This window comes from Heptranchias perlo, chromosome 9 (assembly GCF_035084215.1).
Source record: "Heptranchias perlo isolate sHepPer1 chromosome 9, sHepPer1.hap1, whole genome shotgun sequence".
NCBI lineage: Eukaryota > Metazoa > Chordata > Chondrichthyes > Hexanchiformes > Hexanchidae > Heptranchias > Heptranchias perlo.
Window position 1 is genome coordinate 45,180,060 of NC_090333.1, and position 23,694 is coordinate 45,203,753.

Here is a 23,694-nt window from a genome sequence, read left to right on the forward strand (position 1 = left end):
CCCATCAACATCCGCACCCTCAACTATGGTAGACCCCAGCATGTGAATGCAAAAGACAAGGCTGAAGTGTTTGCAAGCACCTTCAGCCAAAAGTGCACAGTCCTACTCAGTCTCCTTCCAAAGTCCTCACTATCATAGGTGCCAATGTCCAGCCAATTTGGTTCACTCCACATGACATTAGGAAGCAGCTGAGTGTACTGGACACAGAAAAGAACATGGGCCTTGATAACATTCCAGCTTTAGTGCTAAAGATGTGTGCACCAGAATTAGCTGGCCACCCAGCCAAGCTATTCCAATGTAACTATGACACTGGCATTTAGCTGATAATGTGAACAATTGCTCATGTATGTCCTATCTAAAGAAAGAAAGACTTGCATTTATATAACACCTTTCACAACCTCAGGATGTCCCAAAGCACTTTACAGCCAATGAAGTACTTTTGAAGTGTGGTCACTGTTGTAGGAAACACAGCAGCCAATTTGCACAGAGCAAGGTCCCACAAACAGCAATGTGATAATGACCAGATAATCTGTTTTTAGTGACGTTGGTTGAGGGATAAATATTGGCCAGGACACCAGGGAGAACTTCTCTGCTCTTATTCGAAATAGTGCCGTGGAATCTTTTGCATCCACCTGAGAGACCAGACGGGGCCTCGGTTTTATGTCTCATCTGAAAGACGGCACCTCTGACAGTGCAGCACTTCCTCAGCACTGCCCTGAAGCGTCAGCCTAGATTTTTGTGCTCAAATCTCTGGAGTGGGACTTGCACCCACAACCTTCCGACTCAGAGGTGAGAATGCTACCACTGAGCCATGACTGACATCTCTGCAAAAAGCAAGACAAATCTAACCGAGCCAATTACTGCCCTATGATCAGGAAAGTAATGGAAGAAGTAATCAATAGTGCCGTCAAGTGTTACTTAGCAATAACCTTCTCATTGATGCTTAGTTCAGGTTTCACCAGGAATCACTCAGCTCCTGACCTCGTCATAGCCTTGATTCAAGAACTGAATGCTGGAGGGGATGTGAGAGTAGCTGCCCTTGACATCAAGGCAGCATTCTACCAAGTATGGCACAAAGGAGCGCTAGCAAAACTGAGGTCAATGGGAAAAGCCTCCAGTGGGTAGAATCATAACTCTCACACCTAAAGCCAATGATCGGATCCCCAGGATATTGTTGCAGGAGGTTCTTGAAGTAGTGTCATTGACCAAACTCTCAGCTGCTTCATCAACAAGGCCTGGGGTGGGGTTGTTCACTGATGATTCTACAGTGTTCAACTCCATTCACAACTCCTCTGATTATGGAGCAGCCCATGACAGCCAACAGCAGCACCTGAATCGATTCAGACTTGGGCTCAGAAGTATCAGGTAACATTTGCGCCACATAAATGCTAAGCAATTACCATTTCCAACCACCTACTCTTGACCTTCATGCAGTGCCATCATTACCGGGTCTCCTACCATTAACACCCTGGGATCACCAGCAAGGCAGAGGCTGGGTATTCTGCAACAACTGACTCACCTCCTGACCCCTCAATGCCTCTCCACCATCTACGAGGCTTAAGTCAGGGGTGTAATGGAATACTCACCACTCACCTGGATGGGTGCAGCTGCAACAACACTCAAGAAGTTGAACACAATCCAGGACAGAGCAGTACATTTGATCGATTCCCCTGCCACTGAACTCGATAGTCACTCGCTTCACTACCAGTGCACTGTGGCTGCAGTATGTACTATCTACAAGATGCACTGCAGTAACTCGCCAAGCTTACTTCAGTAGCACCTCCCAGCCCAGTCACCTCTATCAACAAGAAGGACAAGATCAGCAACATCATGGGAACACCATCACCTCCAAGTTCCTCTGCAATTCACGCACCACCCTGGCTTGGAAATATACTACCATTCCTTTATCATCGCTGGGTCAGAATTCTGGAACTCCCTACAACACTTTAATGGGAGTACCATCACCACAGGACTGCAGCAGTTCAAGAAGTAGGCCCACCTCCACCTTCTAAGGACAATAAACGTGGCCTTGTCAGCATCGTTCACATCTCCAGAACAAATATATATTAAAAATTGGCAGCTCTTCTGAGGTTGGTGTTGAGGCACATCGTTCAGACTGAGTAAAGAGAGTTTTACTTTGCACCTAATTGGTCTGCCTAACCAGAGAGAGCTTGGTGCTGATAATGTGTACCCAAAATAGAAAGTATTCCATCCCTCAGCTTGATGGGCACAATGCTTAACAGAGTACAATGAATAAAGAAGCATGAAAATTACTGATGATTTTAAGTAGGAAAAGGTTAATTTAATAAACTGGGGCAAAACATATCACAGCTGAATATAGGTTCGACGAGAACATGTCTTACTAACATTTAACTTTTTATTACATTGATTAGCAAATAATAATAAATCCTATATATAAAAAAAAAGATTTAAGATCTAGCCAGAATATGTCAGAATTTTAAAGAACTATTTGATTCTAATTGAGGAAATATGGTAGATTACTTTGTGTGGTCTCAAACATGCATCTCATGTGTTATAAAGTCCCAAAAGAGCAAAGGAACACATTCCTATAAATCATAGTCATAACATGAGCGTTTGAATCAGGCACTGTTGTGAAGGCTTATTTCTTTAGAGAACTTTGCCGAGGTAGGTACCTTATCAATGATAGATGCGAGACTCAGATTTGATTGACAGTTCAACCTAAAGAGAAGTCAAAGATTCTGAAGGCACCTCATTACTGAAACTTTGAGCCAGAGTAATTCCCGGCAGCAAGAAAAGGCAAAGCAATATCTTCAGGTCATATGTTCTTGAAGGATTGTTCGCCACTGTGCAGTTGTATTGGATCTGTATACGTTGATTTTAAACAGATTCAGGTGCGTATCAGTCTGCAAGACATTAGGGCAGAAACTTGTCCAAATCACTTTATATGAATCCTCTCCTGGTGGTTTATTAGTAATTAACTGGAAATGTAAGTTTTTAACTTGTTAGCCAGAAAATGCAGTCACCCCTAGAATACTGAGTTAATAGGAATTCAGATTAAAATACAAATTTGGTCCACAGCATTTCCTTTTAACTGTTGGAGACATGGCACCACTGTAAACAATTATACATTAGTGGCATATTTGCTAATGCAGTAAGTCAAAACTAAGTATACTCATAACTAAAATGTAGAACAGAAAATGCTTGTTACTTCACCTGGAAATATAATGAGTTCTTGTTATAAAAGTAAATTAATGCAGTGAAAGTAAAGTTGCAGCTACATGTGTACAGATATTGGCTTTTGTTTTTCATACTTACGAGGTATTTGGATGGGTGTAATTTGCTATAGGACGGGTTCAAGGAGGGGTCATCAAAACCGTAATTGTTGTAAAAGGGGGATATTAATCAATTTCGGTCACAATAAGGCAGTTTATGTTGGGAAACTGTTATTTTACAAAGTAAGACATTCAGTTGCTCAGACTGGTCTAAATCAAACAGCTACCTCTTTAAATAGAATGCCCTTTTGTCGGTCCTGTTAGTGATTATCTCAGTGCTTGGTAAATGGTACAGAAAATTCTGGTTTTAATTAATGACACCAGACGAGGTAAAGCACTTTTAAAATGTCATTGAAATAGAATTTAGTAGTTTGTGTTAAATTTAATACGTGGCATTTTCCTGCTTTCTCTCTCTGAGTGGTGTGTTATTACTGAGTTCAACATGTTTCTCTGTGTTATTAGGGCGAATAGCCAAACAGAAAATGCGTGATTAGATATAAAAGGAGTCTGTTTGGCCTGGCTTTACAGAGACTTTCCCTAGAAATGTCTTTGCAGAATTACGTTTTTCCATATGATAGCTCTAGAGTAGACCTGAACATTTCTTTTTCACGTTTTTGATGAAGGGCGGAAGTCCTGTTTGGAAATCGATGCATATTTGTCTCCAGTTTTTGTTTCACATCTGGAAAGGATCTTTCTTTTCCTCTGGAAAAACTTCTCCAAATCCAGGGCACTTTGGAGACATAAAAACCACTTTTTCTTACTGTGAAGCTTAACACTGAATTAATTGTTAAGAGTTGATCAAGGTAGGTTGACTGTGTCCTCTCCCTTAAATAACAATATTGATAATAATCATAATATTAGTCATTTTCTGTTTAATGTAAAAAACACTATGGGTTTAATAAAATAGTCAAATGTATCAAAATATTTAACTCTCACTGTCAACTGTTCAAACATGAAATAGTCCAAACAGAAAGTTGATTGAATATATTCATGTTTTTTGTAACTTAATGCACATATCATGATGAAGAATGGAATATTTTGTGGATTTTAAATTTGAAAGATTTACAAACCACATATATTTAATAAGTTAAATGGTAACTCAATCCAACTTTATTTTTTTGCATTCTTGATAAATCAAAACAATTAGATTTCTTTAGAAGATAATTATATTTAAATAATAGAACTTCATTAAATTGAAATCTTCTATCAGGGAGGATGAGACATTCCACCCTAACTTGTATGTGTTAAAAATTTAATGAATTATGTTGCTTTAGGAGGTAAAATGAATTGGAGCAGTGGACGCCCATTGTTGCTGTGGCTGCTGAGCTTCAGCTGTAGTGCTATATGCGAGGAAAATGATTTCCATGACTCAATAGAGAATCACACAGGAGAGACAACTGAACCTGAAGTCCAAATGCCTTATTGCCCTGCCGACTGCAGCTGTAACCTGGATGGAACCGTGGACTGTGGTGGGGTGGATCTAAAGGAATTTCCCAGGAACTTATCAAAGTCAATACTGCACCTATCTTTGCAGGTAAGGAATAATACAAATCCCTAGGAATAATCTTTGTGCTTTTACTCTGCAAAAATTAACTATTGGCTATGTCTGCTCGTCCCTTTGATTAGTAAGAGCTGTAACAAATGTTTCCCTTCGGTTGCATTTGATAAAGTGCTGATTGTAGCTATTGCTGCTTCCTCTCCCCCGAGTTTTCCCTCTTCCGCTCCTGACTCATGCTGGTATTACATCGAGTTACATCGAAACTACAGCATAGAGACAGGCCATTTGGTCCAACTGGTCTATGCCGGCGTTTATGCTCCACATGAACCTCCTCCCTCCCTTCTTCATCTAACCCTATCAGGATACCCTTCAATTCCTTTCTCTCTCATGTGCTTATCTAACTTCCCCTTAAATGCATCTATGCTATTTGCCTCAATAAAGAAGTACTTGAAAGGCTAGCTGTACTTAAAGTAGATAAGTCACCCGGTCCAGATGGGATGCATCCTGGGTTGCTGAGAGCAGTAAGGGTGGAAATTGCGGAGGTACTGGCCATAATCTTCCAAAAATCCTTAGATATGGGGGTGGTGCCAGAGGACTGGAGAATTGCAAAGTTACACCCTTGTTCAAAAAAGGGTGTAAGGATAAACACAGCAACTATAGGCCTGTCAGTTTAACCTCGGTGGTGGGGAAACTTTTATAAACGATAATCCGGGACAGAATTAGTAGTCACTTGGACAAGCATGGATTGATTAGGGAAAGCCAGCACGGATTTGTTAAAGGCAAATCGTGTTTAACTAACCTGATAGAGTTTTTTGATGAGATAACAGAGAGGGTAGATGAGGGCAATGCGGTTGATGTGGTGTATATGGACTTTCATAGGCATTTGATAAAGTGCAGCATCGTAGGCTTGTCATCAAGATTGCAGCCCATGGAATAAAGGAGGCAGTAGCAACATGGATACAGAATTGGCTAAGTAACAGGAAACAGAGTAGTGGTGAATTTTTTTTTTCCGACTGCAGGGAGGTGTACAGTGGTGTTCCCCAGAGGTCAGTGCTGGGACCACTGTTTCTCTTGATATATATTAATGATTTGGACTTGGGTGTAAAGGACACAATTTCAAAATCTGCAGATGACACAAAACTTGGAAGTGTAGTGAACAATGAGGAGGATAGTGATAGACTTCAAAAGGGTACAGACAGGCTGGTGGCATTGGCGGACACATGGCACATGAAATTTAACCCAAAAAAATGCAAGGTGATGCATTTCGGCAGGAAAAATGAGGAGAGGCAATATAAACTAAAGGGCACAATTCTTAAAGGGATAAAGGAACAGAGAGATCTGGGGGTATATGTACACAAATCGTTGAAGGTGGCAGGGCAGATTGTGAAAGTGGTTAAAAAAGTGTACGGGATCCTGGGCTTTATAAATAGAGCCATAGAGTACAAAAGTAAGGAAGTCATGATGAACCTTTATAAAACACTGGTTCAGCCACAGCTGGAGTAGTGTGTCCAGTTCTGGGCACCGCACTTCAAGAAAGATGTGAAGGCCTTAGAGAGGGTGCAGAAGAGATTTACTAGAATGATTCCAGGGAAGAGGGACTTCAGTTATGTGGATAGACTGGAGAAGCTGGGGTTGTTCTCCTTGGAACAGAGAAGGTTGAGAGGAGATTTGATAGAGGTATTCAAAATCATGAAGGGTCTAGACAGAGCGGATAGAGAGAAGCTGTTCTCATTGGCAGAAGGGTCAAGAACCAGAGGGCATTGGTTTAAGGTGATTGGCAAAAGAACCAAAGGTGACATGAGGAAAAACTTTTTTACACAGTAAGTGGTTAGGATCTGGAATGCATTGCTCGAGGGAGTGGTGGAGGCAGATTCAATGATGGCCTTCAAAAGGGAGCTGGATAAGTAATTGAAAGGAAAAAATTTGCAGGGCTACAGGGATAGGGCAGGGGAGTGGGACTAGCTGGATTGCTCTTGCATAGAGCTGGCACAGACTCGATGGGCAGAATGTCCTCCTTCCATGCTGTAACCTTTCTATGATTATATGAACTATTCCTTGTGGTATTGCGTTCCACATTCTTACCACTCTTTGGGTACAGAAATTTCTCCTGAATTCCCTATTGGATTCATTAGCAACTGTTTTATACTTATGACCTCTAATTTTGGACTCCCCCACAAGTGGAAACATTTTCTCTATGTCTACCCTATCAAACCCTTTCATTATCTTAAAGACCTCTATCAGGTCACCCCTCAGCCTTCTCTTTTCTAGAGAAAAGAGCCCCAGCCTGTTCAGCCTTTCCTGATAAGGATATCCTCTCAATTCTGATATCATCCTTGTGAATCTTTTTTTGTACCCTCTCCATTGCCTCTATATCCTTTCTATAATATAGAGACCAGAATTGTGCACAATACTCCAAGTGTGGTCTAACCAAGATTCTATGCAAGTTTAACATAACTTCTTTGCTTTTCAATTCTGTCCCTGTAGATTTGCCTTATTAACTTATTCTTCATGCTGATGCAGACTGTATGTTCTCTGTTATTTGACCCAAGTGATCTCTTGTGTGAATCTTAGCATTTAGACTGTACAGCTGAGCCTGGCAAGCTTAGGATCACTGAAAAATGGTTAGGAATAGGGACACAAGATGACTCTTCTCCTGCCTAGACCGTGAATACTGAAGCCAGTTATAGTGCCTCTACCTCTGCCCAGCCTGAGATTAGCTAAGACCAGGGATCAAACTGGGACCTTCCTGGTCTATGTGGCTCAGTTCAACACTGGACAGTGCATTTACCAATTCCCCCCCGTCCATCTGTCCAATAAAGTGTTATAATTTATAAGCGCCTTGGGACGTTTTACTACGTTAAAAGCACCATATAAATGGAAATTGTTCTTGTTGTATTCAAATTCTTAAAGTTTGATACTATACTTCTGTGCCAAAATAACGTTACACCAAAGTAACTTTACAACTCCTACATTACTTCATTATTGGTACACTATTTTATGCATTTTGCAGAACTAATAAATTCAAAATGGTCATGGTAATTGTCATTAGAAGTAACTTGGGTCATAAGATGTCATAAATCATTTTCTGGTGAAAAATAAACAACCATAAATAAACCACAAATCATATATGTGACATAAATCCGAATCTATTCCAAAACTATAGCATTCCCAATAATCCTTTCACTAATGTAACTGTATCGAAAAAGAAATTGGGATATGATTGGGCAGACCGAAAGTGACAAAAAAAAACAAATTGTTAACTAAACCATGAAAATTGCTCAGAACTACTTCACTTCAATTATCAGAGCCCTTCCACACAATGGATACATGCACTATATGCTGTATCTCAAAAAAATTTAAAGAAGCTATCTTGCTATAAATTGTCCCCAAGTTGGCAGATAGAAGTGAGCTGTTTTGAAACTCGCAGAATGTGTCCGTTGGCATTTCAAGCATGCTTCATCCACATTTTTAATGTACCATGATGAGATGCAGAAAAATGTCACTGGGGAAAGTCGATGAGTATTTGTGCAGAGTTTGCCTCGGCAAAGGTAAGTTATGAAAGTAGCCCATTGATGTATTATCCACTGAAGTTAAATACACAGAATATGCTCCAGGACTATCGTCATTCTATTTTGTTTCAAACTTGATTTTCTGGACTGCCTATTAATCATGGGACAGTTTTCTACTATAGACTCCCCTCCTGGGAGCTACACTGCGACTCTCCACATCCAATTCACTTATGACCATCTCTATCTTCAAACTAAAGAGAGTAGTTTCAGAGCTGCTGGCAGGAACTCAAAGAACTCATGTCATTTCTTGTTATTTAGAACAATGCTTTAGAAGTGATCCCTATGGAGGAGTTATCAAGGCTTCAGAGTTTGGAGACTTTTAATTTACAGAATAATCGACTTACTTCAAAAGGTAAGGAGAAGCTTTTATCTTGTGTTGGCTCCAAAAAACACAGAAAAGCTCAGGCCTCATGCCGACAGTTATTTATCCAGCAAGACATCTTTAATCCTGTAATTTGATTAAATATTGTTTGCATAAGTCATGACCAGATGTCCAGTTTTTACTAATTATTAGTGAGTTTACAATCTGGTAAAAGAAGTTTGGCTCTGAACGGGGCATTGATATCTTTAAAAATTGTTTTGTAATTCTTTATTCATTTATTTACAAAGAGAAGGAACCATGAAGTAAATTGTACTATTTTGAGAAAAGTTATTCTTTTTTTTCCTGGCTCACTTCCCTTCCTACATCAAAAACGTTTTGCCAAATACTTTTTTCATGGAGACAGTGTTCCTTCAAAAGGTTTTATTTTGGAGTGACTTTTTAAAAAAGTTTTTAAAACATCTATGTTTTGTGTTACCTATTTTCTCTAAATTTCTTTTTTACTTTTTTTTAAACTACATTTTTCTATCTCTAAGTTCCCCAGCCCCATATTCACACACTAAAGATGAGCTCCAGAGAGCCAAGCCGGAAGTCTGCTCATGCAAGTCACTTCATATATAGCTACTAGGGATTTTGCGACAGTTATCCAGGATGAGAGGTTTTCCGTTGTCCCCTCTTGGGACTTAGGATCTGGTCAGTTTCTCCTCCTGATGTCATGGGCATCATTTTAGCACCCGCTATCGGGTGCGTTCCTGGTGGGGGGGCTCCGAAAATCGGAGAATCCCGGAGCGGGACCGGCTCCAACCCGCCCACTTCCGGGTTCCCCACTGACGCGCCGGCGTGCGCGCGCAGCCCCCGCTGGTGGGAATCCCGCAGGCAATTAAAGCCAGCGAGATGCCACTTGAAGGTATTTATTTTGCTTGTTCAGGTCATTAACTGACCTGATTAAGGGATTATGTGAGGAGGGATGAGATATTATAGAAAACTGGGACTGTTTCCCACACTGGGGGAAATACTCCCAGTTCAAATGGGCGTGTTGCAGCTGTCAGCCTGTGGCAGCTGCAAAGGTCCATTTGACAGGTGGGGGAGGGAGACCCTCACTCATTGCAGGAGGCCACTCTGTCACTTGGGACAAAGTTTGGCCTCCACCACCCTCCTCCTGACAATCAAAGTCACCAACTTGCACACTTACCCCGGGGTCCAGAGACATGTACCTACCTTGCGGACCCCCTCAGATGTACATCTTCCGGATGGGGGCCGCCGTAGCTGCAGTCATGACCTCCTCGGAGGGCGAACAGCATCACCAGCCTCGCCATCCACGCCATCCACCTCTGACACGTGGAGCTCCACAACAGAGTGCTGTGACACATCCACCTGTACAGCAGGAGGGAGGGCTACTGCAGAGAGAGATGCGTCGCAGAGGGCAATACCCTCGCCACAGGGTCCACAGACCGAGGCTCAGCTACCTGGGCCTCTCTGAGGAGCAGTGCACATGGAGGCTCAGAGTCACTCGACATGTAGTCGTGGACATCTGCAGCCTCCTTCATGCCGAGCTGCTCCCGGCTGGCCCAAGCACCATCTTCTTACCTGTTGCTGTCAAATTCACCACTGCCCTCAACAACTTCTCCTCCGCATCCTTCCAGGGTGCCACCAGGGACATCGCCAACGTCTCTCAGCCGTCTGCACAAAAGAGCCCTGCAAATACACCTACACCCACTCTGCAGTGACACAATGGGTGGCATCAGTTGTGGGTCTTCATAGTGATCCTCAGTAAAGGGCATTATTGCACAAACCAGACAAGATTCGCAAAGACGTGGCAGTAGTGGTGACAATATAATATGTAATGTGAGTTGGTCAGAAATTCAATATAAGTAACAACCATGACAAACCCTCAAACACCCTTGTGCATCCCCTTCATGCTCACGACATGTTTGCCTTACGCTTCCTACTGCACATATGTGATGCATGCCCTGTGGCTGCAGCACAGGTAGTGGCAGGTTGAGTGAGGCTGACTGTGAAAGAGATGCACGAGAGGGTGAGTATGTGATAGAGCCATGAGATTGTATGAGGATTGGGTTGAGTGGTAGTGGCGGGATGAGTACTGGCGAGTTGAGTAAGTGCAGGTAAGATGAGGATGAGGTTTGAGTGGGTATGAGGGGTGATGTGACAGAGTAGTGTTGGCAGTGCAGAAGGAGGTGTGGGGTGGGGGCAGTGATGTGGCAGATGGAGTGTAGGGGAATGAGTAAGTGTTCTCACTTTGGCTGACCTACTGAGGTCATTGGAGCGCCTCCTGCACTGTATGCAGGTGGGCGTTATGTTGGTGGTGCAGGTGACCTCCTCTGCCACCTCGAGCCAGGCCTTCCTGGTGGCAGAGGCAGGCCGCTTCCTCCCGCCCGCTGGGGGGAAGATCTCTGTCCTCCCCCTCCTCCTCACCCCATCCAATGATACCTGGAGTGAGGCATCATTAAACTGGGAGCAGCCTTCCCCCTGGGCTGCTCCATGCTGTAATTTTTTCTGTTTGTTGCAGCATCTGTCAGTGGAGGACTGCCCCTTTAAATAGAGCTCCTCCAGCTGATAGATCTTACTGCGCATGCGCAGCCCGCCCGACGCGCAGATCAGCAGTGGGGAACCCGGAGGAGCAGGTAAGTGGATCCAATTGGCTGACTCATTTCACCGGGCGCATTACCCAAGCGCCCAATAGCTCCCCCGCCGCGAACCCGCAGCCCTGCTAACATCGAGCCCCATGAGTCAGAATAAGACCTTTCTGGACCTCAGTTTGAAAGATGCTTTACAAGCCCATTATTATGTTTTGTTTTTCATTTGTTATTGCTGGAAAGGCCAGCATTTATTGCCCTAGTTACCCTTATCCAACTGAGTGGTTTGCTAGGTCACTTCAGAAGTCAACCATGTTGGTGTGGGAAATGGAGGCACATATAGGGAAAGGATGGCAGGTTCCCTTCCCTAAATGACATTTGAGAACCAGTTGGGTTTTTATGACAATCCGACAGCTTCATGGTCACTTTTACCGATACCTGATTTTTATTTTAAACTGAATTCAAATTCTTATAAGTGTGAAGGTGGGAGTTGAACTCCCGTTCCCGGATTATTATTCTGGGACTCTGGATTACTAATCCAGTAACATAACGACTGCACTATCATACCCTCTCATACACTGTTGTGTCGGTAGATCTTGGTTCGTGGAAGATCTTCTTGGATCACCTGAAACACAATTATTTTCCACAGATACAGATAAGTTGTACAAGGATGTTCCAGAGACTTGATAAAGTTGCAGGATCTTTTTCTTAATCTTTCCTCTTACCTTATTTATATTGTCTCTCGTATTTATAAATCTTTTAGAACTCAAACTTGTATCACCCAACCACTACTTCTTGATTTGTTTTTTAAAGAGAATTTAGGATGGCATATTTGTTTTATTTTTAATGGCATATTTTCTTTTTTGATCACATATAATTTGAGATTCACATTGATTTACAGTGTGGCACATTATGTCCATATATGTTCTTTAGATTATAAATGTAATTGAAGTCAGGTAGAATGTTATGATGCCTGGACCTACAGCATATTTAGAGTATAGGTGAGAAGTACATGTGGTGAAGTGAATATTCAAAAACAAAAGAATGAATTTTAATGAGATTTATAATACAGCTAATATTGCCATTTTTAACTTAAAAGCACAACAACAACAACAACAACAACAACAACAACAACAACTTGCATTCATGTAGCGCCTTTAATGTAGTAAAACATCCCAAGGCGCTTCACAGGAGCGACTATCAAACAAAATTCAACACCAAGCCACACAAGGAGATATTAGTACAGGTAACCGGGTACGGTAGCATAGTGGTTATGTTATTGGACTAGTAATCCAGAGGCCTGCACTAATAATACAGATACATGAGTCCAAATCCCACCATGGCAGCTGGGGAATTTAAATTCAGTTAATTAAATTTTTTTAAAAATCTGGAATAAAAAGCTAGCATCAGTTATGGTGACCATGAAACTACTGGATTGTTGTAAAAATCCATCTGGTTCACTAATGTTCTTTAGGGAAAGAAACCTCCCGTCCTTACCCGGTCTGGGCCAATATGTGACTCCAGACCAACAGCAATGTGGTTGATTCTTAACTGCCCTCTGAAATGGCCTAGCAAGCCACTCAGTTGTCAAGAGGGTGGTCGACCACCACCTTCTCAAGGGCAATTAGGGATGGGCAATAAATGCTGGCCTTGCCAGCGACGTCCACATCCCATGAATGAATAAAAAAAACCAAAAGCTTGGTCAAAGTGGTAGGTTTCAAGGAGCGTCTTAAAGGAGGAGAGAGAGGTGGCGAGCAGTTTAGGGAGGGAATTCCAGAGCGTAGGGCCTAAGCAGCTGAAGGCACTGCCGCCAACGGTGGAACGATTAAAATCGGGGATGTGCAAGAGGCAAGAATTGGAGGAGCGCAGAGATCTTGGAGGGTGGTAAGGCATGGAGGGATTTGAAAACACAGATGAGAATTTTTAAATCGAAGCGGGAGCCAATGTAGGTCAGCGAGCACAGGGGCGATGGGTGAACGGGACTTGGTGCGAGTTAGGATACGGGCAGCAGAGTTTTGGATGAGCTCAAGTTTATGGAGGGTGGAAGATGGGAGGCCAGCCAGGAGAACATTGCAATAGTCAAGTCCAAATGTAACAAAGGCGTGGATGTGGGTTTCAGCAGCAGATGAGCTGCGCGGGGCGGAGATGGGCAATGTTATGGAGGTGGAAGTAGGTGGAATTACAGGAAAAACAGCTGTCATCAATATCGTGCATTTGTTTACATCAAAAGTCCTAGGTTGTGTTTGCTTTCACAATAAGTGTGACACAGTACGAAAAGAAATGCATTGGTGTACAACACACTACTTTATGGATTTAGCTTTAAACACACAATACTTGATATGGTGGGTTTTTAACCTCAGCTATGTAGTCGGTGGAGTTACCAAGCTGATGCTATGCACAGCAAAGCCTTTAACAAGGTACCGCATGGTAGGTTGTTACATAAGGTTAAATCTCATAGGATCCAAGGTGAGGTAGCCATTTGGATACAAAATTGGCTTGACGACAGAAGACAGAGGGTGGTGGTAGAGGGTTGTTTTTCAAACTGGAGGCCTGTGTCCAGCGGTGTGCCTCAGGGATCGGTGCTGGGTCCGCTGTTATTTGTTATTTATATTAATGATTTGGATGAGAATTTAGGAGGCATGGTTAGTAAGTTTGCAGATGACACCAAGATTGGTGGCATTGTGGACAGTGAAGAAGGTTATCTAGGATTGCAACGGGACCTTGATAAATTGGGCCAGTGGGCCGATGAATGGCAGATGGAGTTTAATTTAGATAAATGTGAGGTGATGCATTTTGGTGGATCAAATCAGGCCAGGACCTACTCCGTTAATGGTAGGGCGTTGGGGAGAGTTATAGAACAAAGAGATCTAGGAGTACAAGTTCATAGCTCCTAGAAAGTGGAGTCACAGGTGGATAGGGTGGTGAAGAAGGCATTCGGCATGCTTGGTTTCATTGGTCAGAACATTGAATACAGGAGTTGGGATGTCTTGTTGAAGTTGTACAAGACATTAGTAAGGCCACACTTGGAATACTGTGTACAGTTCTGGTCACCCTATTATAGAAAGGATATTATTAAACTAGAAAGAGTGCAGAAAAGATTTACTAGGATGCTACCGGGACTTGATGGTTTGACTTATAGGGAGAGGTTAGATAGACTGGGACTTTTTTCCCTGGAGAGTAGGAGGTTAAGGGGTGATCTTATAGAAGTCTATAAAATAATGAGGGGCATAGATAAGGTAGATGGTCAAAATCTTTTCCCAAAGGTAGGGGAGTCTATAACAAGGGGGCATAGATTTAAGGTGAGAGGGGAGAGATACAAAAGGGTCCAGAGGGGCAATTTTTTCACTCAAAGGGTGGTGAGTGTCTGGAACGAGCTGCCAGAGGCAGTAGTAGAGGTGGGTACAATTTTGTCTTTTAAAAAGCATTTGGACAGTTACATGGGTAAGATGGGTATAGAGGGATATGGGCCAAGTGCAGGCAATTGGGACTAGCTTAGTGGTATAAACTGGGCGACATGGACATGTTGGGCCGAAGGGCCTGTTTCCATGTTGTAACTTGAATGATTCTATGATTCCCTATAGGGAGGAAAGCCAATGTTGAAATCACTACAGGCCATTCTTATGCATCTTAAGAGGCTTTAGAGTAGGTTGCCAGAGAACATCTCCGCAAATGAATAATGCCTGGCATAGAAGGACAAAACAGTAAGGGGGGAAAAATACATTTTAAAATGAGAGAATTTTGTAGTGTTTGTTATTAGGTTCATGTGGTAGCAAACTAAAAAGGACTTAAGATGTGCAAAATGTGTTATTTACTGATCAGGCATTTCAACTCAAACTTCATGCAATTGTCAGTCATACAATGGTTTCAGTTCAGAGACAATGGTCAGGGAACTTTCTGTACTTAACTGTGGATACAAAGTTACACCAATATTGATACAGCTCCCTCCTCAAAAGAAATTAAACTTTTAAATAAGAACACTTGAACAACAAAGATAAAATCTGTATCAATTATAAAGTCTAACAGTTGTAGTATTAACAATTCACACAAAGTCAATGATAGATAAAATTATTGTCACGTTGTTTTTGCATCATTCCACTACTGCTTATCATCAGGGAAATGAGCTTACTATTTATAGTAGTGGTGGGAACCTTTTCAATCACAGGTTTCAGTTGTGGTGCTGGCTCACTTTTTGTTGGTTGTTGTCCATGGTCTTTTCTTCTATTGTGGCTGTGGTTTGTTTACTATGTACTCCACTTGTGTTATGGAGCACGTAACTGGACTTGGGTTTCTTCATAAACAATGTTTCCATTTTCTGCAGGTGTCTCCAGTTCCTCCTAATCATCTTCCCATCTTCAGTTTTTAATCCCACAATTTTATATCTATTTGCTCTTGGCATCCATTTCCCTTTTCCGTTGTCTGAATTCTGACAACTTCTTCTCTAAGCTTATCTTTGGGACCCTTTTTTTACAACTGTTTGTTTGGCTCTTCTGAAGTATAGCTTCTCCTTTATATTACCGACTAGCCTGAGCTTCGGAAGTTAGCTTGCTGTAGGGAGTGGTGTCTTGTTTCCTCTCACGTGGTGTACTGTACTAGTCAAGAAGAGCGAGGTATGGGTCTGTGCCGGACTTGTGTACTTTTTTGTGTTGCTCAAATTTCTCCAAACCAAAAACGATTGTTAAGAGTTCTTTTTTTTAATCTCTGCTTGAGTTAGATATCTTAAGGTTTAGGTGACGGACTCACCTTCTTGTATGAAGCATACTCCTAGTCCTCTTTCAGATGGGTCACATTGTAGAATTACATCCGTATTGATGTCACAGTATTTTAGTACTAGTGGTTGACCTCACCCAGACACTGGTGACAGCCCCACGTAAAATCAACTTCATCAGTAGGTCACAAAGAGGAACAGCTGCCTCTGATAACTTTGGAGCAAACTGATGCAAACAGTCATTCCAAGAATTCTCTGAATACTTTGTCAGTGGGAGAAGGCATCTTAAGAACTGCTTGAACTTTAGCAGGATCTGGCTTTAGTCCATCCACAGAGAGCCTTTGACCACAATATTTCACTTCTTGTTCCATGAACTTCATTTTATCCTTGTTCAGTTTGATATCTTTTTGTTAACATCACTTCAGAAGGGTTTCCAGTTGCTGATTGTGGTCCTGTTCATCTGTGCCATAGACTAAATGTCATTTGCTGTGGCAGTAACTCCTGTCAGATTTTGAAGTGCCTCATGAAGCATCCTCTGAAATTCCTCAGGAGTTGGAGAAGTTCCAAAAGGCATGTGCCAACCATCTTTATATTCTAAATGGTGTTAAAAAGTAGTCAACAGACTCAATTCTTCAACAAATATAATATGCCTAGACCCATTCTTTGCATCCACAACTGTGAATAATTTTGCTTTCACTATTCAGGCAGAACGACATATATGGTTTGTAGTGGCAGTGATTTTGTTTGAGGGCTTTGCTAAGCGGCTTTGAATCAATTTCATAGATGCACTTTGTCATTCACTTTCATTACTAACAGCAGTGAAGAGACTGTTTTGGGGGTCAAACTATTCTTGTCATTCACTGTCACAAGTTGCCCATGTTGAATGAATGATTCTATCATCTAGAATGGGTCTAAATGGATTTGGCATGATTTGAAACTCATTGGAGTTTTTAACACTGGTCTTTCTTTTTCCCAATTGTTTTATTTGTGATTTGTTAAATGTGACTAGTGGAATCTCAGAATCCTGAAGTTCCCTGCCATTTGGATCATCAAACAGCCTCAGGCGTTCATTCTCAGTTAGTATATTGACAGTAGCATCAGTAACAGCTAAAATCTGACTTGCTTGTTATTTATGAGAACATTGGCATATAATTTATTAGCCTGGTGGCCTGCTGCAGATGTAATAACATCAAGTGAGAGAATCCAGACTTCTTCTGGGTCACAGCCTCATCTACAGCATGTAGCTGCTGTTCCATTTTTTATTTTGGACTTTTGACACCTGGCTGAGAAATAGTTCTATTCTCCTTGTGCATTACATTTCTGACTCGAAGCAGGACATAATTTCATCTTTCTGATGTGATATTTTCCACAGCATTTAAAATCTGTTTCAGGAGCGTTCCAAAATTTCTTGGGCTTCACTTCTGGAGTCATTTTCTCAGTTTTCTTTACTAAATATTTTCAGCTGCTTTGCTGTTGATTCACTATCTTTGCATATGTTGATACAAGCATTCAATGTCAGTTTTCATTCTTGTGAAAAACTCTTCCTGTTACTTGTTCTATCTGTGGGTTTTTATGCTAGATACTCTGCTTGGGTTCACTGTCACTCGCCACTTCTGTAATTGAACCGTGTGTCCTCTACAAACCAGTGTGTGCCTTTCCCTACCCAATATTTAGGTAAATGTAGTGTGATCATGGAATCAAAACTCAGGTGAGCCCTTGTCTGTATATCATCCCCTCTGTAAAACTATCTTTAAGTATAAAGAAATTAAGGACAATGAGGGAAGACAATTGTGTGTCAAACTTCTGTTCTGCACATTGAAGCTATCTGCCTGTGATTATTTCCTTAATATTTTCTTGTTATACATGGATAATTTTCAACACCGCCTCCCGTGGACTCCTTTGACTATCACATCTAGATCCTGTGCCACTCTGTGATCTCCTCATCTTTTCTAGGAGGAAGAATTTACACTGTATCAGACCACAGGTTCAGGCTATATACCATCAGACAAATTGATTCAAATTTAACATGTAAACCAAAACTGTATTCAGTATAAACAATACATTTACAGTATTTACAGTAATTCTGTGCAAAATGTCAAACAACAAAGGGACTGACATTCTGCCGTGGGCGTACCGGCAATGCTAGCACATTTTACCCAATGCATTTGGCACTGCTGGTGCACAGAGGAGACTTCCTCAGGTTTTACACTCCTTTCATTTAAATGCAGCTGTTGTGTCACGCATTGGAAGCACAGAGGGTGGGATTTCCTGGGCAGGAATAGAGATGTGCTGGTACAGAAGTGGCTGTACTTCCCAATGACGCTCCAGTCTCCGCTCGCCTGGGCTGTCTGAAGTGAGGCCCAACCTCAACTCTTCTGACTCGGAACAGGAATATTACCACTGAGACTGTGATCACTTTGTCCGGACTCAAGTACCCCACTGGATGTTAACCCAGTATTTAGGGACTACGGGCTGTAAATTGGGCAATGTAGCCCCCGTTTTTCAAGCACCACGTGGTCTCCCAAGGTCCCAAAATGGCATCCGGAATGTATGCGCATGCTTCTAGCGTGATATGCGCTGGACGTCATCTTGGTAAAGGCGTTTGCGCATGCACAGATAACGAACGCCAGCATCATGTAAAATAAGGAGAATATGCGCTGATTTAAAGGGATAGATACCACTTTGGCACTCAACGCTCCAGCCAACGCATTGCCTTAACCACGAACAGCTGAACATGTCTTAGATGGCCTGGAGGACCCCCACCAGCGCTATTTAAAGGGATCATGCAGGTGTTGCAGGTTAGATGCTGGATTATTGCTTCTGGCTAACTTGAATGAGTTTTTCAGTGAGGTAACAGAGAGGGTTGATGAGGGCAGTGCAATTGATGTGGTGTATATGGACTTCCAAAAGGCATTTGATAAAGTGCCACATAATAGGCTTGTCAGCAAAGTTGAAGCCCATGGAATAAAGGGGGCAGTGGCAGCATGGATACAAAATTGGCTAAGTGACAGGAAACAGAGAGTAGTGGTCAACGGTTGTTTTTCGAACTAGAGGGAGGTGTATAGTGGTGTTCCCCAGGGTCGATACGAGGACCACTGTTTCTCTTGATATATATTAATGCCTTGGACTTGGGTGTACAGGGCACAATTTCAAAATTTTCAAATGACACAAAACTTGGAAGGGTAGTGAACAGTGAGGAGGATAGTGATAGACTTAAAGAGGATATAGACAGGCTGGTGGAATGGGCCGACACATGGCAGATGAAATTTAACGCAGAGAAGTGCGAAGTGATACATTTCGGTAGGAAGAATGAGGAGAGGCAATATAAATTCTAAAGGGGGTGCAGGAACAGAGAGACCTGGGGGTATATGTGCACAAATCGTTGAAGGTGGCAGGGCAGGTTGAGAAAGCAGTTAAAAAAGCATATGGGATCCTGGGCTTTATAAATAGAAGCATAGAGTACAAAAGTAAGGAAGTTAGGATGAACCTTTATAAAACATTGGTTTGGCCATAACTGGAGTATTGTGTCTAATTCTGGGCACCGCACTTTAGGAAGGATGTGAAGGCCTTAGAGAGAGTGCAGAAAAGATTTACTAGAATGGTTCCAGGGATAAGAGACTTCTGTTACGTGGATAGACTGGAGAAGCTGGGGTTGTTCTCCTTAGAGCAGAGAAGGTTGAGAGGAAAAATCTTTCTACAAAGCGAGTGTTTATGATCTGGAATGCACTGCCTGAAAGGGTGGTGGAGGCAGGTTGAATCGTGGCTTTCAAAAAGGAATTAGATAAGTACTTGAAGGAAAACATTTTGCAGGGCTACAGGAATAGGGTGGGGGAATGGGACTAACTGGATTGCTCTTGCAGAGAGCCGACACAGCCTCGATGGGCCAAATGGCCTCCTTCTGTGCTGCAACCATTCTATGATTCTATGGCTGCTGGTACAATTGTATGTGTTTGTTGAAGCTTTCCATACTAGGAGAGAGTTACTATGCCATATACTTAATGGTTTGGCAGGTCCAGCATTACTGTCGGTGTCATTTACAACAGTTTGCTGAACAAGATTCCTGGCAACTATGGGTGGCCTGTTAGGTCTCCCCGGTACCGGGCATTGAACACGATTCGGAGCAGAGAGGCCACGGAGGGCATGTCAAGCTGCAAGGAGAGGGAGGTGGAGGAGGAGGCGCAGGCCTCTAAGCAGGAGGCCATTCCACATGAGGGCCTTCAGGGAACAATACTCTTACCTCAACATAAGCAAAGACCAGTGAATCCGACAGCTGCGGTTCACGAAAGAGGTTGTGACAGAGATCTGTCAACTGCTGCAGCCACAACTGCAGCCTCAGAGCGGGGCAAGGACAGCATTGCCTGTGGCTGCCAAGGCTGTGGCACTAAACTTTTATGGCTCTGAATCCTTTCAGGTCTCTGCTGGCGATATGAGCAACATCTCTCAGTTTGCAGTGCACTGCTGTATAAGGGAGGTCACTGAGGCACTGTACGAGCTGCACAACAGATTCATCACATTCCCTCTTGACAGAGAGAAGCAGAATGAGCAAGCACGAGGGTTTGCTCTCATTGCAAGCTTCCCCATGGTGCAGGGTGCCATTGACTGCACGCATATTGCCATGCGTGCTCCTCATCTCAACTCAGCCATCTTCATGAACAGAAAGGGATTCCACTCCCTCAATGTGCAGCTGGTGTGCGACCACTCACAGAGCATCATGCAGGTCAATGCCTGCTGCTGTGGCAGCAGCCACAACGCCTTCAATATGCGGCAGTCCAACGTCCCAACTATCTTTGATCCGGCTCGGCAAGTCAAAGGCAGGCTACTGGGAAACAAAGGCTATCCCCTCATGAGGTGGCTCATGACTCCGGTCAGGCACGCATGCAGACGTGCAAAGCAGGAATACAATGAGAGCCATGCAGCCACACGGAATATCATCGAGCACACTATAGGCGTCCTAAAGCAACGCGTCCGCTGCCTGGACCGTTCTGGTGGAGCCCTGCAGTACTCCACTGAGCGGGTGTCAAGGCTCTTCATTGTATGCTGCATGATGCAGTACCTGGCCCTTATGAGGGAACAGCCCTTGATGCCACCTATCCGGCAAGACCCTGAGCCAGAGGCAGAGGAGGAGGAGGACAAGGAGGAAGAAGCTGAGGAGGAGGAGGAGGAAGTGGAGGAAGGCGTAAGGAGGCAACAAGGTGGACAGGCCCTGTCTGTCAGGGTTCTGCGTGCTCTCCTTATTTGTGAGCGATATCACTAACCTCAACAACACCTCCCCATTCACCAACAGTCCTACACTCCCCACCCGTCATCTCCAACATGACCATCAAATCGCCCTCTGTATTGTTTCCTATTCCCACCCCTTGTTTCCTCCCGCAGCTCATCGCATAAATAAAAATCACCTCCAACTGCGACTTCAAATACATATTTATAACGTTACACGTTAACTCAAATATACAACACTACACTATTCACCCTTGTGCATTCCCTCATTACTTGTCGCTCTTGTGCCTTTGCCTTTACCTAGTGCTCCTACGAGGTGCAATCCTCAGTGGATCGTGGGTGGTGGGAGGCTGCTGGCCTTCAATTGAGGAACGTACAGATGGCCGTGGAGGACGACCTCGAGCAGCTGTGGGCCAGGAGGGCCTGGCTTCAGACTGCACCATCTCGGCCTGAGCTGCAGCAGTCTGGCCTGGCTGGCTGGCTGACAGGCAACAGCAAAGGCACTGGCAGAGTGGCAGGGGTGGGAATAGGAATGCTGTCCTCCGGAGAGAGGACGGCAGGTTTGACTGCCATGATGCCACTGCCACTCACACTGGCCGGCGCCTCAGCACTCCTGATGATCAGCTGGAGAACGGATTGCTGGAATGCTGTGACGCCCTGGAATCCCCGTTCCTCAGTGGTCCCCAGAGCCACGATAGCAGCAGTCAGCACTTCCAAAGCAGCCGTCTGAGCTTCAACTGAAGCTTGCAGACCTTTGACCTTTGTGCTGCAATGGAAGCCGCAACATCAGTCATCAGACAATGCATCATGACGGGTTCCACGGGTGTGCTGATGGAGGTGACCACCCATTCCATGTGGTAAGGATGAGCTCCAAGTTCTGCGCAAAGCCCTGTGCCAAGTTCAAGCTGGACTCCTCCATGCCCCTTCTCGTTGTGCGCAGGTTTTCTGTCAAACATTTGTTTGAGTGCGGTCATCAGCCGTCTTCTGTAGCCTGGCCCATCGAAGTCATCATCTGACTCCGCGGCAGCAGATCCATTGTGCGACTTCGCCCTCCGTCGATCGGGCACCTGTGCTATCCATTCCCCCCGCCCCAGCTACTGCACACTTGTGCCCGGTGTCTCACCACATGCAGATCCCTCCTCTAACTAAGCCTCTAAAAGATGTGCATTGTCAGTCTCTGAGCTGGTGAAAGCGAGTGTAAGATCAAGTGACAGTGTAGCTTCATCGTCTGTGTCTTCCTCCTCCTCCACCTCGGACAGTGCCGGCTCCAGTTCTTGGGTATCTGCAATGACAAAGGGAGACAGGTTAAGTTGTGGAGCTGGGAGAGGAGCGTGCTGACACCATCTCCAGCGCGTGCATCAGAAAAGATTGTGGGATCAGGGAGATGTGGGAAACGAGAAGGAGCGTTAAGTATGCAGAGACCCCCTTCAACAGGACCTCCAGCGCCGCCAGTGGCCACGGCCGCGGGGGTGAGGACGTGTAGGCCTGTCTGTCCTCCCTCAGGTCTCTCCTGCTGCTGGATGTTATGCGCCACCTCCTCCTGCAAGACAGAGGGAAGTGTGTCAGTGAATATCCTGCAAGATCTGTAGGTGATGTGCCTGTCATGGTCGAATAGCTGCCAGTATGTGTGACCTGTGAGTGGTGGGTGTGAGGATTGCAAGTATGGTACTATGTGAGAGTGAGATGCAGCATACAAAGTACAGCGTTGTGTACAGATAGGCAGCGTTTGTTGGTGGTTGAGTGACAGGATGTCCCAAACCCACGACCTCTACCACCTAGAAGGACAAGAGCAGCAGGTACATGGGAGCAACACCACCTGCACGTTCCTCTCCAAGTCACACACCATCCCGATTTGGAAATATATCGCAGTTCCTTCATCGTCACTGGGTCAAAATCCTGGAACTCCCTTCCTAACAGCACTGTGGGAGAACCTTCACCACACGGACTGCAGTGGTTCAAGAAGGTAGCTCACCACCACCTTCTCAAGGGCAATTAAGGATGGGCAACAAATGCCGGCCTCGCCAGCGACGTCCACATCCCATGAATGAATAAAAAAAAAAAAATCTGATTTAGTAAATGATAGTTACTCTGCATTTGAATTTGTGTGTAAAAAAAGTCAATCATGATTCATGTTGAGAAACAACTACCATTTGCAACAAGAAAATAAATATGTGAGGTGCACTTGGAGAAGCTGTTGGACTGAACTAGATGAAGAGAGATAGGGAACATGATTGCCATTTCAGAAAACTTCAAGTTAAAACTAATGTAAGGAATGAAATTGACAGATTCCTGATTTAGTGAGGGTTGAGGGTCCACAACCAAGTGCCTACGTTAAAGGCGCTATATAAATGCAAGTTGTTGTTGTTGTTGAAAATGCTATAAATGGTCTGAATGGTTCCTTTACACGGGCCTAAACAGCACACTGCTCCTCAAGTATGACACATGTAGCTGATTTTGCACCATAATGCAATTTGAATATTTTTGTGGCACTCATAGTGTGTGTCTGTGCCGCCAAAGTCAAGAGATGCATTATCGGCT

The 23,694-nt window shown here is 43.7% G+C and overlaps 1 protein-coding gene across 1 annotated transcript in view; it reads left to right on the forward strand.

The window, feature by feature from the left end:
• Positions 1-4,536: 4,536 nt before the first annotated feature.
• The window catches only part of podn (podocan), a 50,181-nt gene continuing 31,023 nt past the window's right edge, over positions 4,537-23,694 (forward strand). Inside the window, exons 1-2 of the mRNA XM_067989708.1 lie at positions 4,537-4,788; positions 8,580-8,673. Of these exons, the coding sequence (XP_067845809.1) occupies positions 4,537-4,788; positions 8,580-8,673 (346 nt within the window). The remainder of the gene's footprint in view (positions 4,789-8,579; positions 8,674-23,694) is intronic.